The sequence below is a fragment of the Mchenga conophoros genome, linkage group LG23, assembly GCF_057382185.1.
Source record: "Mchenga conophoros isolate Kocher_MC1m ecotype Shallow Benthic linkage group LG23, M_conophoros_male_GT1.1, whole genome shotgun sequence".
Lineage (NCBI taxonomy): Eukaryota > Metazoa > Chordata > Actinopteri > Cichliformes > Cichlidae > Mchenga > Mchenga conophoros.
Genome location: NC_140547.1, coordinates 21,433,830 through 21,451,508, shown reverse-complemented (window position 1 = coordinate 21,451,508; position 17,679 = coordinate 21,433,830). Strand labels below are relative to the sequence as shown.

The 17,679-nt window shown below is 40.0% G+C and overlaps 1 protein-coding gene across 9 annotated transcripts in view; it reads left to right on the top strand.

Moving 5' to 3' along the window:
• Window positions 1–17,679, top strand: part of agap1 (ArfGAP with GTPase domain, ankyrin repeat and PH domain 1) — a 188,773-nt gene that overhangs the window by 103,452 nt on the left and 67,642 nt on the right. For 8 of the 9 annotated variants that reach the window (XM_085264875.1, XM_085264878.1, XM_085264876.1 and 5 more), the window contains 3 exons: window positions 6,116–6,243; window positions 7,366–7,521; window positions 9,056–9,148. In XM_085264875.1, the coding sequence (XP_085121001.1) occupies window positions 6,116–6,243; window positions 7,366–7,521; window positions 9,056–9,148 (377 nt within the window). The remainder of the gene's footprint in view (window positions 1–6,115; window positions 6,244–7,365; window positions 7,522–9,055; window positions 9,149–17,679) is intronic. The other variant, XM_085264874.1, reaches the window with a different exon arrangement.

Below are 17,679 nucleotides of genomic sequence, written 5' to 3'. Positions count from 1 at the left end.
TAGCATTAAACATAATTGGCCCGCTTGTTGTAATGACGTTTTTTGAGCTAGGGAGGGGTGAGGAAGAGGAGGAGGAAGGTTTCATTCTGTATTTTATGCCGTTAAACCATCATTTTACTTTATTTCAACCCACCGAAGCTTTGATGAACCTGAAATTTTAACACATAAGAATATCATCGTGTATGATTATATATGGATACTTGTAAGAATCTAATTAGTTAATGATCCAACAGATCCAATAATAATCACATGTGAACTGTAGCTGGTTCATTTTGGGCATTTTAGCTGAAAAAAGTTACTTTTAACAGTTTGACAGCTTTTATATTTTTATTTAAAAAAATCAATTCTAACAATTTTGTAGCAAAAGTTTCACATTCAAGTTAAACATTTAGGTTCCCTGATGTGGTTTTATTAAAAAATTGGACCAAAGTGTCTAAGTAATGTCAGGAAGTAGCTAAAATGTTTCTCATAAATGCTGCAAACCTATGTTTGTATGTTTAAATAGGTTATTTTGTTCTACTAAAATTGATTTACCCTCATTAAAAACCAAACAGTATTCACATCTGAGAGAGAACCTGTCAGTTTTTGACATTTCAGCTTCTCTAGTTCAGATGTTTCACCTCCTGAGTTTGGTTATATTGAAACATTGGACCAGTCAGTACTAGAAAAACCTGCCAAAAGATTAAAAACCTTTGTGTTTAAACTGCATGTCGTCTTTTAACCAGAATTACTTAACTTTCATAAAATGCAGAATTACATTCACACCTTTGCTGGAACCTGTTTATGCTTCTGCATTTTAGCTCTAAAAATTACACAAAACCATTTGGACATTAATCATATAAGAAACCATTTTAAACTCCAAGTTTTTTCTAGCATGATGAAACTATTCCTAAATATAATAAGATTTTGTAAATGATGCTGTTAATAAAAAAATAAAATTGGTTAAAATTTTTAGCATTTTTTTTAATTAAAACTGTTAAATTTTAGCGCAAATCTGAGTTGAAATGATGTTGAATCAACTGTGCTGTGATCTGTAGTCGTCTTTGTTTTCTGCTGGGCTTCAGTGTGTGTGTATATGCATGTGTGTGTGTTTAACATGTTTAACATGTAATTTGCTGTAATGGGAAGTGAAGCCTGGTCCAGTCAGAGAGGGGCGGGGCAAGGGGGGGTGACCTCTGTGTGAGGGATCGAGGGGGGAGGAGCACAAGGGTGACAGCCCTGCACTCCCTCGTCCATCAGCGCACTAATTTAATTAGCCTAATTACACCGACGTGAACCCCAACACACACACACACACGCGCGCGGGTCCTCCTCCTCCTCTTCTCCTTCTTCTTCTTTTTGGTCCATGTCAGAGTGCAGACTGAGGATGCTTCGTTAGCGCTCACTAACGAGCTTTAATGACCACACACTCTCTGTCAAACAGTCACTCAGAAACATTCCTGCGATATAAAAATCACATCCAGTGTGTAAATATTCACACACTGACACCACAAACACACTAATCTGCAAATAGCCGACTGCACAGTTTTTATTTTTGGGTTATACTAGAGTAGCTTATCTTACACTGGACCTTTATGCAGCTCCTGTCATCCAAACAACAGCAGACGTGCTGCACATCAGATTTGAAAATTCAGGGTTTATAAAAGTAGAGAGTAAACCAAAAATTACATTTACACGCGTGTCCACGGTGCCTTTGAAACAAATGGATTTAAACCTTTGCAAAAACAGCATTAAAAAAGTCTCCCACCCGAGCTCAAGTCATCTGGATTTGAACATTAATGGTTTCTTCCTTTGGCTGTTCTTAAATAGTTAAAGTACTCCTGAATAAAGCTTTACTTCTAACAAACACATAAACATGAACAGATAATTTTGTCATTTGACAAACATCAAACCAAAGTCAATTTCCTGTTTTGATACTTTAGGAAAACTGATCTGGATTCATACTAGAATTTCCTGGCTTTTTCCTCCAACCATGATCCACCGTTCCAACAAGTTTCGTGACATTTGGCTCAGCATTTTCTTTTTTCTTTTTTTAATGTGACCTTGAAGCACCACACGTTCAGATAGCACACCTGCAGCAGCTGCGGTGTTTGACTTTAACATGTAAAGAGTGAAACGCTGCAGTCAGCTCCGCCCCCCTCCCCTTCATCTTTATGTGTGAGCTGGCGGTGCAGCCCCGTCATAAATCTGATCAAAGGGGAGACGTTTCCATTAGAAGAAATGGCAGCTTCTCAGAGCAGAACTGAGATTGATGGATAAAGTTAAATTGCATTAACCGTGCAGTTTAAATATTTAGCGCAGCCTTATCATAACTGTTCTTAACACTTAAAGTAATATACAGCCTGCCAGGTGCAGGACGGACACGCTGACATGCATGTGAGAGGCTCAGTCCTCTGTGACTTTCTCACTCTGGGATTCAAACTTTGTTCTGATCAGGGCCAAAAGTCTAACTGGAGCTACATTAACTGACCACTGGTCACTATCAGTACATCGTTACCAGCGAAAACTCCAAAAAATGGTGTTAGTAAAAGCTGGAGATGTTTCGTTTTTGGACTGTTGCTCAAACAAAACAAGAAATTTAAAGATGTTAAATGATCCAACACTTGAATGATCTATTTACTTTACCCTTGTCAAAAAAAAAAATCTGTTGGGATGGATTTATTAATTAGATGAACATGAATATTGGACGATCTTTAGCCGCCATGAGCCTATCAAAAGTGAAACCACATCCAGGAACGTGTCCCTGTATACCAATAATAACTGAAATAAGTAGTAGGAATTACTAATGAGTGTTTTGCCATTATAAATATTATGTAGCAAGGAAGTGCAAATGTTTAAATTTGTTAGAACGGATGCTAAAAAAGTGTTTATCCTTCCTTTATGTCAGCACAAACTCCACTGGAGAACAGAGCTAGTATTCGTCCACTGATTTTGCAGTGTTAGTTAGCACGTTGATGTTGTTTTCATTGTGCAGCTGATACGAAACCAGAAGAAAACAAAAATGTGTTGGTGAAGAAGAAGAAGAAGAGTCATTCACATAAAGACAACAGTGAAAATCTCTGGTGATATGAGATGATTTGAGAACTTCAAAATCATTTCACACGTTCCAGAAACTGATCAAAATCAGATAAACTGAAGCTGAGCTAGACCAGGGCTGTCAAGCTCATTTTTACAAAGGGACACACTTGAAAGGCAGGAGATCCGTCCATCCATCCAGGAGTCTACAAGTCCATCCCCACTGTCCTGGATGATGTTGCATATCCCAAAAGGGCCTCAGTAAACGAACAGTCGTTTATCCATTAAACAATTTAATCAAACAATAATCTACTGCCAACATAATCAATCTTTAATTTTCTTTTTCTTAAAGGCATGAAAATGAAAATCAGATTACTGTGGGTATTTTCAATACAATAGTAAAGATAAAAGGATCTTGACCTTTTGTAGTCTACATGCAACATACAGATGAGGCCTCTAGTATGACATGAATCGACATAAAATATAAAAATGGCAACTCTGCAATTTTTTAAAACCTAAATTGATCATTAGGCTGGATTAAATCTGCCACATGGCTGGATTTGGCCCCCAAGCGTTGAGTATGACAGATGTGATGTAGACTGTACTTTGTTGTAATTCCAGTCTGCACCACAAGATAACAACTGATACGATATGTAACCTTTATTATGCAAGATACACACACTGGTAAATGGGTGCCCCCTGGTGGTGAAAGTTTGTTAAATTTTGCAGAGGACAATTACAAAAGTGTTCTTATCAAGGAGAAACTGTTGGTGCGAATTCAGTAGAAAAATCCCGCAATCAGTGTCAGACCAAATGTGTCCAAGCTTCATCAAACAAGCTAATCACCGTCTCAGCATTAACGTTGATCCCGTGGAGCTAAAAGCAGCGATTTTTGATCAGACTCGCTCCCTTTCATTGTCTGTTTTTGTTCTGAATGGCTCCATCGTGCCGCAGAGGCTTCTTTTAAACACCTCCGAGTTTCTTCTCTCTCTTTGCTGCCCTTGGCTCGGCCCCGTGTCACCTGGAGGTAAATGTTTACGACTGGGTCCTCATTAACGAAGCCGGGGCCTTTAACGAGCCCAATTAAAACAATGGCTTCATCTGCGAGAGCATGAAACAGGCCAGTGTTTATTGGAACAGAGATAATGGAGTCACTAAAGTCTTAACTCTCTCCTGTCTCCTGTCCAACACTCGGCTCCACCAGCACATCATCAGACAGACACAACAGTTTGATCGCTCCGAGCTTTGGTGCTGACCTGCTGGGACCAGATTTTAGTGTAATTATTTACGGAGGCTGGTGAGACTGACTGACTGAGCGCGCTGTGTGAACACCATTCAACCAAAGACCTTTACTGTTGTTTTCAGTTTGAAAGGACCAGGTTTTCCTCCAGGAGTTGTAAAGGACTGTTGTCAGAAAACAGAAGAAATTTCGAAAGATTTAATTAATACTAGAAAAACAAAAAGACGTGATACAAATAGACGATATTTAGGGGGAAATCTCTGAAATTTTGAAATATAATAATATAAGTACTACGCTATCCTATGTTTATTCCAACTTAATGTTTAACGTTTTCATTGATTTTGGGAGCTAATTATATATGTCAACATTAGATTGCTACTGTCAGCCTGCATATTAGAAAAACATGAAGAGAACGTGAGAAATATACTGCTGAGGGCTAAACCAGCTGTAGCCACATACAGCCTCAGACACACAAGCCTAGAGACCAGTTAATAGCTCCATGGCGACCATGGGCGGCTAGAAAAAATTGTGCAGTCCCCAACAGGTTGGCAAGTAGTTGCTAGAGGTTGCTGGCATTGCAATTGCATCTACGGGTGACCAAACCAATCGCAATCAGGTTTTTTGTGCAGCACTCTCTTTGAAACTGATTTCACCCGGCAACAGCCAACAATCAATTGCCAACTTAGCAACTAGTTGTTCACATGGAAGCAGCTACCGGTCTCTAGGACTATATATAAGCTATACTTTGCCTGCCACCAGTTAGCCCCTTTCAGTAGGTGTTTGAACTTATATCACCTTCTATAAAACCACCAGATTGCAACAAATAAAACAACTGTTTAAATTGAAAATTGCTAGCCTTCCAAAAACTTACTTTTAGTGGTGTAAATCAAACTTCTGCTGATTCTTGAGCTAAAAACACTTCATTGGATTGAAGAGAGGTAAACTTTTGTCATAATGTAGCAGTACTTTGTCCCCTCAGGGTGGTGCTCAGGACACCAGCTGATGTTGGTGAAGACGTTCAACATTATAAGTGAAAGAGTGCGGTTTAGTCTGACCACTGTATGATTTTAAATCATAAATCTGACATTGAAGCCCTCCACCACTCTCAACAGTGCCGAGCAGTCATTATTCTCCCATTAATATCCTAAAAGGTCCTCGTCAGTCAATGAAGAACCCTCCTCCCCCAGCCATTATGAGCAGCCAATCAGAGGAGAGAATGCTTGGATCTTCCCTGCCTCAACTTGACTAGAGTTGTACTGAGGATCATAAAAACATCAGTAGAAATGATGTTAAGAGACTCCATGTGGTTATAATGTGGAAGATGCCTAATTTAAAACAATGACAGAAGAATTAGGAATTCAAACAGTCACGTTTGTACGTTTGTTTCAGACGTATTCTGGGTTTTAATGGACAAAAGGTGATTCCCCCCCCCCCCCTTTTTTTTTTTTTTTTTTTTTCTAAATTAAAGTGAAAATGTAAATGGTGACTTTCACTGCCTTGTTTGTGGCTCCTGGGTTAAACCCTTAGCTGCTTTTAGACTGTAAAACGGCTCCTCTGAGCTTTATATACACTTTAATAAAACCACCAAACTGAGAGAGGGGCTGGTTACAGCTCAATAAAACCAGACACAGACGCTTTTTTCTTTTTTACATGATGCCAGACATGAACACACTTCACCCCGAGGATGTGATGATGACAGCAGGCAGTAGGTGGTGCTGATTTTTAAAACCTAAAAGGGGGACACCATGTTCCTCTTTGAGCACTGATATTTTCTTTTTGTAGTCACCTCACTGGTTGTTGGACCTCACTGAGTGTTTCGGTGTACTTTGGTCTGATTTGTGTGTGTTTTGTGTGTTGCAGTTGCCCAGAAGATCGTGGCCACCAGGAAGAAACAGCAGTTGTCCATCGGGCCTTGCAAGTCACTCCCCAACTCCCCGAGTCACTCGTCTGTCTGCGCCACACAAGTGTCAGCCGTCCACATCAGCCAGGTCAGAGGTCACACAGAGTCACATTTGCATTACATTGGTTTACAGTCATTACATAGCACTGCTGGTTCATCAGTCAGCTAAAGAGGCACCATGTCACATGTTGTCAGCTAGCCTCTTTGATTGTAGTTGAACACCTTCACTTTGTGCCATTGCACTAATTACATTATACAGAAGTTAGTATAATGGAGCTGATGAATCCTTCTTGTGATGGTTAATTTGTAATATTAGGTGTTACCATACCAGCCCATAGAGTTTGAATGAGTTAGCTGACCTGGTGAACTGTGTCTGAGCTGATGAAGGTCATGTGACGATATGAACAGCTGCTAAATGGGCTTTTTAGTTAGAGCCCTCTTCTCATCCCCAACCTGTCGCAACAGATACCCGAGCCTGGTTCTGCTGGAGGTTTCTTCTTGTTAAAATGGAGTTTTTCCTTTCCACCGTCACTAAGTTTTTGCTGAAAGTGGGCCATTAACTGTTGGGGTTTCCTCTGGCTTGAGGAGACTGTTGTTGTGAATGAATTGATTTAACTAGATACTAAGGGCAATAAAATCTTGGTCTTGGCAGTAAATCACAGCCTATCTCTGCTGAAGCATGGTGAGATGAAGCTGAAAGCTCTGGAAAAAAAATCCTCAGTGGACCTTTAGTCTAAATGATCAATTAAACCAATCAGATTTTTCTGAAATAAAGAGACATTTGCACTCAGTGTTCATAGCTTTTAGCAAAGACGCCTATATCAAAAATCAAACACATTCCTGGAGAACATGAACAACAAACAAACTGCTCCAACATCTGCCTGAACCACACTGTGTGCAGCTCGAGCTTCAGGCCGTTAAACACTTCGATCCTCATCCTTCAGTCCTGCATCGATTTCTCATTAAAAAGCCATCGCTCAGCTCCCGCGTCCCCCAAGAGAGTGGCGTTTATCTCTCCGCTGTCCTTACAGACGGCCCTCTGTGCTTTCTCAGCTCTGTCTGATTACTGTCAAGTACTCCAGGAAACTGCACCTTAGCCATGACCCCCCATTTTCAAAACACTCTCAGATTTCACGCTAAAACAATATGACTCTGCTTCCTTCTCTCTCCTTTGATCTTTTCCTGCTTTTCTGCTCCTCCGTCCTTTCAGACGAGTAATGGTGGCGGCAGTTTGAGCGACTACTCGTCATCTGTGCCGTCAACACCGAGCACCAGCCAGAAGGAGCTCCGTATCGACGTCCCGCAGACCACCAACACGCCAACACCCGTCCGCAAGCAGTCTAAACGCCGCTCCAACCTCTTCACCGTGAGTCGCCATCAAACACGCAGCCCACAGAAGCCACGGAAAAAAATATTGCACCAGACTTCCGGTTTTGTAGTTATGGACATCATTTCTAATCTATCACAAAGCTTTTGCGTGTAAATTTATAAAAAGAGACTAAATATTAGGAATCTGTCCAGGTTCAAACGTTCCCACTCAATGTTCTCATTATTACGCCTGATTTTAAATCCAAGAACAGTTTTGAAATACCTGATTTTTCGCTATATGGGAGTCCCAGAAATAGTTTTAATAAAGCACGATTGCAGTTTGCTGCCCGTTTCAGTTTTGCAATGTTAACTGTAACAGCTAATTTAGTGTTAGTTTTAGTCATAGTCTTTTGTTAAAGCTAAATTGTTTTAGTTTTATATAGCATAAGATTATCATAGACTGCATCCAAAGTTGTTTTATGACTTCTGCTATAAAGTATAAAAGTCACAAAAGAGTATTATTTTCTCTGACATCAAATGTGAAACGTGTGCGTGTGTCTACTCTCTTGTTCCTCCCAAGCATTTGATTGTTACATTTTCATGATAAACCCGTGAGGCTTGGAAGCACCTGTAGATTAACCAAACTGCTTTGCGTGGTGACTTGATGGCTTGATGCACAAATGGCTTTTCTTTTTCTTTGTCTGTGGTATTGAGAAAGAACTTTACGTCCTCTTGACCTTATAAATGATCATGTTTACATGTTTTAAAACTCCCTAAAGTCGTGTAAAAAAGTCGCTCTTTTATTCTTTTTTTCTTTCCTACTGTAAAATCTTTCAGAGCTTCCAGTTTGAGCACATGAGATTCATCAGCTGTTGGAAAATAGCTGGTGTGAATATCTTCCACATTTTACTGAGCACGAACTGAAAGAGCAAAGTCACAGACTGAAAGTAAACTGTCACTGTATGCTGATGATGTGATGCTGTTTATTATAAAATTTCAATCAGTTCAAACACAGTCCAGTTTCAGGGACTCCAGCTATCTGAGGTAAAGCTTTGCAGCTACAGCTGCACCTAATAAAAAACACTTTAATTCAACTTAATACAATTTAAACAGGTAAGTTGTAAAGAAATTCACCCCCTATCCTGTATGATGGGGGAAATATATTTTTTGAGATCAAAACAGTTTCTGTAGCTGGCTTTTACAGCCATCATATATTTTGGGTGTAAAGTTGGGCATTTTAATATGTGAGTCTATGGGGACTGACTGGCTTTTTGAGCCAGCTTCTAGTGGACATCGAGTAGCAGCTTTTGGTACTTTTATGTCTAAGCCCAAGTTGGCCTTTGTTGTTTGATGACATGTTAAATGAATAATCAGTCAACTGGAATCAGTATATTTTTAGTAACTGAATCATCAGTTAGTCCCTTCTCTTTGAACTCTTCCAGGATTTTTTAGAGTTTTCTTGACTAAAGATGATTTAATCACTCTGCATATCAGACATGTCTGCAGTAGCTGTTGACTTTTACTAAACTGATATGTTGTGGTTTTTGCCTGATGTGTTGATACTAACTCTTCTTATCTGGTCTTCTCCACAGTCGAGAAAGGCGAACGAGGCGGACAAGGACAAGAAGGGCCTGGAGGCTCGAGCCGACAGCATCGGCAGCGGGCGAGCCATCCCCATCAAACAGGTGAGACTTCCTGTCTACTCTGCTCGCTCGCTCTGTGTGTTTGAAGCTTCGGCCTTGATTAACAGTGAAATCACACACTTGACATCAATTAGAGTGAGGGGCTCTCCTGGGTCCTCCAACCAGATCATTAGGAGAAGGAGAGGGACGGATTCGCCGTCACTCCTGTTTCTTCCTCCCCTCCCTCTGTTCATCCATTCATCTCCCGCTTCTCTTCTCCCTTCAAAGCCGCTTCCTTTTCTCTGGACTTCTTCTCCTTCCTGAGCTGCTTGATCGCGCCGTTTTAAAGGAATGAAAGAAGGAGACCGTCTCCACTGCGAAACGTCCCTGCTGCGACAGCGAGGAGAGCACCTGAAGTGGCTCTTAATTTGTTGCAAACAAGCTCCCCTTGTGTGGAGCAGCAGAGAGTGAGGAGGGGGTCTCCTGACGAGCAAATCAGGCAATTAGCGAGCTCTAATCGTGGCCTCTCGAGTCGCTGCCGCGGCCTCGTTTGTACTCTCCTAATGAACAAATCGCATCTCTGATTAGGCGCCGCCTCGACAGGAGAGAGCGAGAGAGGGGCTGCTGTTTGTGTTCGGGGTCGGCGTTTAAGAAACGAGCCTGCTGTGATCGCACAGCGGCGTCGACAGTAATTGCAGCAGAACGTGTGAAAATCCCTCTTCAGCTCCCAGTGGCTTCAATTGCATTTTTGTCGTCTTATTCTTTTTCTTCTTCTGTGGTGGTAATGCAGCGGTGGATCTCAGCGGGCTGTTTGAGCGCCAGAAAGACATTACATTATGTTGTTAATCATCTGAAAATGGAGCTCAGCTGAAACGTGCCAGGTTTCATTTTTAAACGAGCAACTCATTACGTTCACACAGATTATTCTGCTGCTTTAGTCTATGCTGTGTTCAGGTCATGTGGGAATTATGACTTCTGCTAAATCACTGGTTACTTCATTCCAAATTAAATTTATTTTACTTATCTCTGGTTTTTCAGTATTTTAATGTCAATCAGCTGTTGTGTTTCCAGTATCCTCACTAAGACGTTATTCTACAGTAATTATCTGAGATCATAACAGTACTAACTATGTGTGTGCTATCAGAGGATCATATAACTGGTTTAAAACATAATAGTGGCTATATACTGTGAGGGAAAAACTCAATTAAAAAAACAAAAACTCAAAGATTAACAACAAATTAGATTTTCTCACTATGTCAACTTTTTTTAAGCATCTTAAAAATTTAGGAAACAATTATATTCTCTTGACTTAATTCCAATTCAGTTCAAAATTAAAAAAATTTATGGAACAAAAACATGAAAAAAAGATAATTTACTCAAATTAAAATTGAAGTGTCAGCGAGAAAATGTATAAATGTATAATTTTTGGTGAAATAAAAAAATAAAAAGGTGTCGCCAGCACCCTTTTATTTTAAATAAATAATAATAATAACTAAAATAACTCTCGAAGCATTAGAGAAATTTAAAATCTGAATATTGAGATTTTTTGAGATTATTTCATTTCTTCTGGATGCTTGATGTCGATCCAGAAATATTAACATGTAGTGAACACATGAAACTACAGATTTCATCAGGTGAAAAATGTTTCTGTTCGCCTCACATCCTAACCTCACAGTCAGAGGACCACTGTTCGTTATCCAAATTCATGCTAATAAAGCTGGACGCAGACTCCGCCTCCTCCAGAGCAGAGTGAGAAGAGGAGGAGGAGGCGCTGCGAGGCTGAGCGCAGAGCTTCCTCCTGTTGTATTTTTTGGAAGTGGACGTTAATTGATTTGATGGTTCCCTGTGGCCGCTCTCGCCTCGTCTCCTGCCTGCTCCTCAGTGTCGACACTGGCTCAACACACCGCTGACCTGCTGCCTCATTACACCGCGTGTGTTTTAAATGCACAGTGTGTGTGTTAGGAAAGAGGCTGCTTTTCACATTCAAGGTTCAACTACCTTTTCCCCATTATCGCTCCATTTGCACTCCATTTTACTCTCTGTATGTGTGTCTGCATCTGTGTGCGTGTGTGTGTGTGTGTGTGTGTGTGTGTGTGTGTCATTAGCATCGTACTCACACTTGTTTTTAATGAGACTCTCTCCCTCACCTTTTAGTCTCGAAGCACGAACCCATTATTTTCTCATCCAGGTGTTTTACTAAACTTATTTTATTTGCTTGCACCTTGAAATGTTCAGTATTAAAAAAAGCTCATAAAAAGAGAAAATAAACAGGCTACATTAAATTAAACTGCACTGAAATTAAAAATAAAACAAAATTAAATTAAACTACCATCTATTGACCTGAAATGTGCAAAAATTGGCAAATTGTGTGTAACTAGTAGAAGCCACTATTCAAATTTGGCATCTTTACCCATAGAAGGCGCCTTGCTGACTCTACAAATTTTCATGACAAAAAAAATAAAAACATTTCTAAATTAAAAAAAACAAAACAGTAGCTTTTATCTTAATAACCCAGAGGTGTGGATTCACCCATTGCTTTATAAAACCTCAATTATGACTATGACCATGTTGATGCCTGATTAGCGAGCTCTATTCATAAACTATATAGACACAGGAACAGATGATAGTTAGTGAGTTGTTAGTAATTAACTTGTTTACTAAAATGCTACGAATAACTGCATTAAAAATCTCCTGAAAGGTACAGACTGAGCATAAGCTATTACTATATGCTGATGATGTAATTCTATTTATTACAAAACTACACACAACAATCCAAACACAGTAAAATTAACCCCCTTTGCAGCCATTATGAATAGAATACAAGACATTTTTTGTAACAAGCTGTAATGTTTATTTGTGCTGTCGAGTTAGATATTTGAACATGGTGATTGCCTCAGTTTTGGAGCCAGCCCCTAGTGGACATTAGGGAAAGGGCAATTTCTGGTGCTTAGTTTCATTTTTTTTTTTTTTTTTGGAGGTTTAAGCTTCATCTTTAAGAAAGAAGCAGTTCACACCATTCAAATTGCTGGTAAAAATTATACAACATCTCTTTCACTGGCTGTGATAACTTTTCCTACTTTAAATTAAATTTGTCAGGGACATTTTCAGTCTGAAATCTTTCTGCAAAACCCATCTTGATCTCATGACCACTAAACTGGCCTCTGATTAACATTGTACTGTCGAGGTAGAAGGCAGCTGGCCTTAAAAAGCAGCATCAAGGTCCTCACTAAACAATGAAAATCTGAAATCGAAGCTTCATAATAAATGTTTCAATGAATAAACCTCTATTATGTTTGTTGCCCTGTCAATCAAACAGAAAGAGGGGGGGACTTTAATGTCTTCTTCTATAGAGTTTCTGTAGAATTTCTGGAGTAGTAGCTGTCTTCTCACTGTCACCAGTCACCTTCTTCTTCTTTCCAGTTTATTAGTGTCACCTGTGTATGTGTTGTACCTGAATGTGTGTGTGTCTGAGCCACTTGTTGCCCGCCCTGATCTCATTAGAGCGACTCTTAGCGTGACACTCGACAACTCGAGGTGACGGCGGTTCACTTCTTAAAGGGGAACGCCTTCGTTAAGAGAGTCCAGAGCTCATTAAGACAACACACATACACGCACACACAGAGACAGAGGCCAGGTCACTGTGGCTGTAATGAGAACAGGGCGGATCTCGACTCTGACACTATTAGCCAAAACAAATTCACACAAACACATAAACACGCTGGTCATGAGTAGCATTCACAGCAGCGAAGGTTTGTCTCTAGTTTTTCTTTTTCTTGTCTGGTTTTCAGTGTAAAAAAATGACACAAAGACTGTCAGTAAAAGTAAAGACACTTGGTTTGGTTTCATGAGACAAAGAAAACCGGCCCATTTTTTTCTGATTGATCCAGTGATTAGTCAGTTAATCAGGACACAGTAATTCTAAGACCTTCGGTTTCCTTTCTAGAAGTTTATCCTCCTTTCTGACACTTAGACTAAAATGTATTAATGAACATCATGTTTTATTCAGTAAAACTTAAAAATAAAAACTGAGCCCCTTAACTGATCAGGAAAGGACAGAGATCAAGGCAGACGAGGGCTGTTTTCTTCTATACAACCAGAGGTCTTTAGGTTTAGGTTTCTGTTTTATACTCTCAGAGGTGTTGTTATGTGACGTAGCTTAAAAATGCTTCATTTAACAGACATGCTAGCATTAGCGTAAACAAAAACAACTCAGGGTTGCAATTGATCCCTGAAACTAAACAAACCCTCCATGAATCAAATATATTGCCCATTTTGAACATGTTTTTTCTTGGATAGTCAAATTTCCTGCTATGTTTAAGTGTACTGTAGCTGCTAGCTTCTTAAGCGTAGCTTGCTTGCTAACATGATCTCTGTCTAAATGTGATACAAAGCCACTTAAGTGTTATGTCCCTGTTATACAATATAATGTTGTTGTTTCCACATTGGAAGATGGTGACAGCATCACTTCAGCTTTGCTTTTATTTTATTTTTTAATCAGTCAATTTATTTATTTATTTATGATCTCCGTACACCTCTTTGGCAGCAACAGTAAAGCGTGTGAGGTTACAACAACTGAGAGCTACATGACGGGCTGTAATGACACGAAAGTACGGCTTGTGCCAGCGGAAGTGACATCACTTTTATCATGCGGTGCTGTTTGTGAGGACAAGAAGGGTTATTGAGCTGCTGTCTAAAGCCGGAACAAGAGGACATATAAACTGTTCCTACTTCTTTACTTCTTTAAACCACCGAGGAGTAAACCACTTAAATGTGTTTGCAAATGCAAGTGAAGCTCCAGAGTGGTGCGTTCAAATGTGGTATTATAACCTGGAAATTTTCCAATCCATCCGCTCACCATTGTGTAATGAATATTTGATTTAATAATGAACATGTTTATGCTAATGAACTCTCTGAGGGATTACATTCACGTCTGCCACCTGCACGATGAACCAAAGCAGGAAACACATGTGGTGTTGAAGCTGAAACCTCCTGCGAAGATGCTCCACTGCGACTCGAAGCCACAGAGGAAATGCTGGCTGTACCAACACCCGATTGGTCGTTTTTTTGTTTTTCTTCTTCTTCTTCTTCTTCTTTTTTGAAGTGAGCGGATGCGTCCAGCTTTGTTTACAGAGGCTGTTGACGGCGCAGGGTTCCTCCGACATCTGCTCCACGCCACTAATTAGCCGATAATTACCGGAGAGAGAGGGAGAGGCTCGCTCATGTCTCTGTCAAGCGGCTGACCGAGGTGCTTTGAAAACCAACAATCTAACAAATTAATTTCCTTCGACACAGCAGCCGAGCCTCTGGGACCGGACACACTGGAGAGGTGCTCGTTGTTGGGGGGTTTTTTTCCCCTCTTTTTTTCTGTAAACCTTTATTTACTTTAGGAAGGTTCACTGAACTCACCTGAGAAATAGGGAGGACAAACACTGCCAAAATCAAAACAGAAACTTAAAATTCTTAAAACTTTATCTAATTGATTTTTGAATATTTCTCTGGATCCTTTTTATCTTACTTTATTCATGAGTTTCACAGGCCTCTGTCATCAGTATGATAATTACCTTGCTTAAAAACTCATGTAAACTTCAGGTAGGAAAGTATGGAGGACTGCAGGTGCCAAAATCAATAATAAATAATAATAAAAAATCACTCTATTAAATGCATCAAAATAATTAATGTAAATTAAAAGTTGATAAATTGATTATCCTAATTTAATTTGCCTTTACATTTATTTATATTCCTTTATTTATTTACTTTGTCATTTATCTAGTTATTAAGGAACAATAAGGGCATGCAAAGAAAAAGCAAACTGAAAGTAAAATGAAGTGAAATTAAAAAAAATAAGGAAAATGCCTGAACAGATATTGAAAAAAATAATAAATTGATAAATAAGTAATTATTTGTTCAGCTGAATTCCCAAATTACTATGTGTTAATTTGCATGGTTCTTTTGCTAGTGGCTCTAAAGCGGCCTGTTAGGACCACATGTTCACTAACTGTAACTCCCAGGGCTTCTTCTTTTTCTGCATTGCATTGCTAGCTACAAAGATTTGTGATGTGGACTGTATTAACATCTAAAATGATCTCTCAGAGAGAAAATTAGAAGCAACAGATAGCATTTTTCTTTGTGCGTTCATTTATGTTTATGCCAGCTACCTTCCGGTCAGTTGAATATGCGGATTCACTGCCATTTACTTGATGTGCTTCCTGTAAACAGAAATCCCTCTCCCCAGCAGTCTGTCTATCAGTATTTGACCTTTGTGCTGCATTTTGTAGTTTTAATCGTAACTCTGTTGTCATGTTGGTTGCCTCATCTATCTGATTGAGATTACCTTTTTGCACATCTGCAGATGAGTCTTCCAGACTTCCTAAGATATCTGGCTTGTTTGTTTTCCCACCTAGAGGAAACAGATGTGTAAAACTCATATTAGACCTCAGAACTCTCCAACCAGGACTTCAAACTAAGCTCCAAGTATGCAGCTAGAAATGTTACAACCTCCAAACAGATCTCTGACCTGTCCGACATCCCTACTTTAGCGCTGATGCTTTGTAGAAGAACTGTTAATAGATTCCCTGACCTCCACCGAGACGACCTCCTCCTGTAAATGAACATTTTGCATCTCCTCCTGAGCTCCACTTGGAGTCTGAAGTCTCAAGGCTTTTGGATGCTGTCGCCTTCTTCCTGCGAGGAGCTGATTAGTGTCGTGCTTGTAATTGCCTCTCGCGGGGTTGCAGACGAGCACGGGGCTGGGTGGTTTTGACAAGTCTACTCGTCCCCCCTCGGCGCTGGGCGCTTTGTAAGGAGTTAAATTGGATGGTTAATTCGGGTGTTATTTACCCTGTAATTCATTAGTTTCGCCCCGCCATTGGCAGCGGGCAGGCTGTAATTTCACGCTTCGCAATAAAAGATGTCTCATAATCTGCTTCATTTAGCAGCCAAAGAATTTAATGAAATTAACTGCAGCCCTAATTAAGACGGTGAATATTAAAGACCTGCTATCAAGGCTTTAACGAGGGTGACATGATCCGCCTTCCGCCGGATTGGAAAAATATCATTTCCCTGGGAAAGGTTGTCACCGCTCGGAGCCATTTTGGCCATGATGACATTTTTGTCATGCACACTAACCCCTGGAAATGAGATTTTTTGGGGGGTGGTGGCGGTGGGTGGAAGATGTGTTGGAGGGATGTCTCTCCCTTTTTAGTTTGAGAAATAATTAAAACAAGGAACACAGGCGTCAATCAAAGAGCATTTTTAGACTGTGCTCATTACGCCGCTGCGTGGCAGTCTCCATGGAGCAATCCCGAGTTTTTGTTTGGCACGGAGGTGTTGCTCTGAGCTCGCTGGAAGTGTCCCTGTGGTCGCTTTGTTGTTTCACACCGTATGAGAAAGTGTGTGTGTTTGGGTGTGTTGTTACACTTATTTGATGAAAAGCTGGACAAAAGTGCCCGGCGGTGACCTGAAGGGTTCTCGCAGAGGAAGAGGAGTCATGTTTCCTTCACATCCTGTCTCTCACCGAGCGTCGAGCCGAGCGAGGGGCGAGGTTTTTTATCCACTAATGAATTGAGACTGCTGAAGTAAGGTTTGGATAATTGAGTTTCTAATTAATTACCCAGAACTCTTATCAGATAAATCAGCCCCTCTTCAGCCCCCCTCTTCTTCTGTGGTGTTTTATTTGATCTGGTCTGCGTCTTGCTCCCCTGGGCTTGCCCTTCGCTGTCCTTGCCTCATCAACAGTGACCTTGTCATGGAGCCTGAAGCTGCTGCGTGGCTGTCAGTGTGTTTTGATGGTAGTTATGGGGTTTGCCCTCTGCTGTGGTGGTTTTTTAATGATTTTTACTGTTTACTTCGAGGCAACAAATCTTGTTTTTTTTAATTCCTGTCATCCTTTGTAGTGATCAGGTCAAGAACCACATGGAAAGAAATGAATCAAAAGAACTGGAGCTCCACCAGGGCTGTTCAGTTTCCTTTATTTGTTGTTTTAATCATGGAAAATAAATCTTAATAACTCTGCATCCAGAACACTCACAGTTTAATTTGATTTTAATCCTTAGTTTGCGAAGAAATAATCATAAATAGGGTCTTGGCTGAAAAATGAATATTCAATCAATTTTAAGTGCAAAAACACCAACCTGTGGACGAATCTGTGGGAACAAAGTAACAAGATGTAAACTCCATGTGGTGTCATTAATAGCCTCCCCACCCACATTTCTTATTTTATTTCACTTTTCACTGTCAAATAAAAGCCCAAAAATAATTACATTAACCTTTCTCAACACAAGAAAAAAACCTTGTCCACACTAAATGCAGGCACTTAACACCCTGTATGTCAATTCTCAAGCAAAACCCATCATAAATAATTTGACTTTTATTATCACATTTTTAACCTTCTGTCAGAAAAAGCAAAAAGGGCTTGTTTTTGTCAGGTATCAATGAGTGATGTTTGATTCATATTTAGTTTGAAAACCGGAAATACATTAATACATTGCAAGATGAGAGAAGGAGACAAAGAGAACAGTAATGGAAGACTACCTGCTAGCATGCTCACATTAGCTGTACACTTTCTAAAAACCAATCCCTGACGACGTTCAGACTAA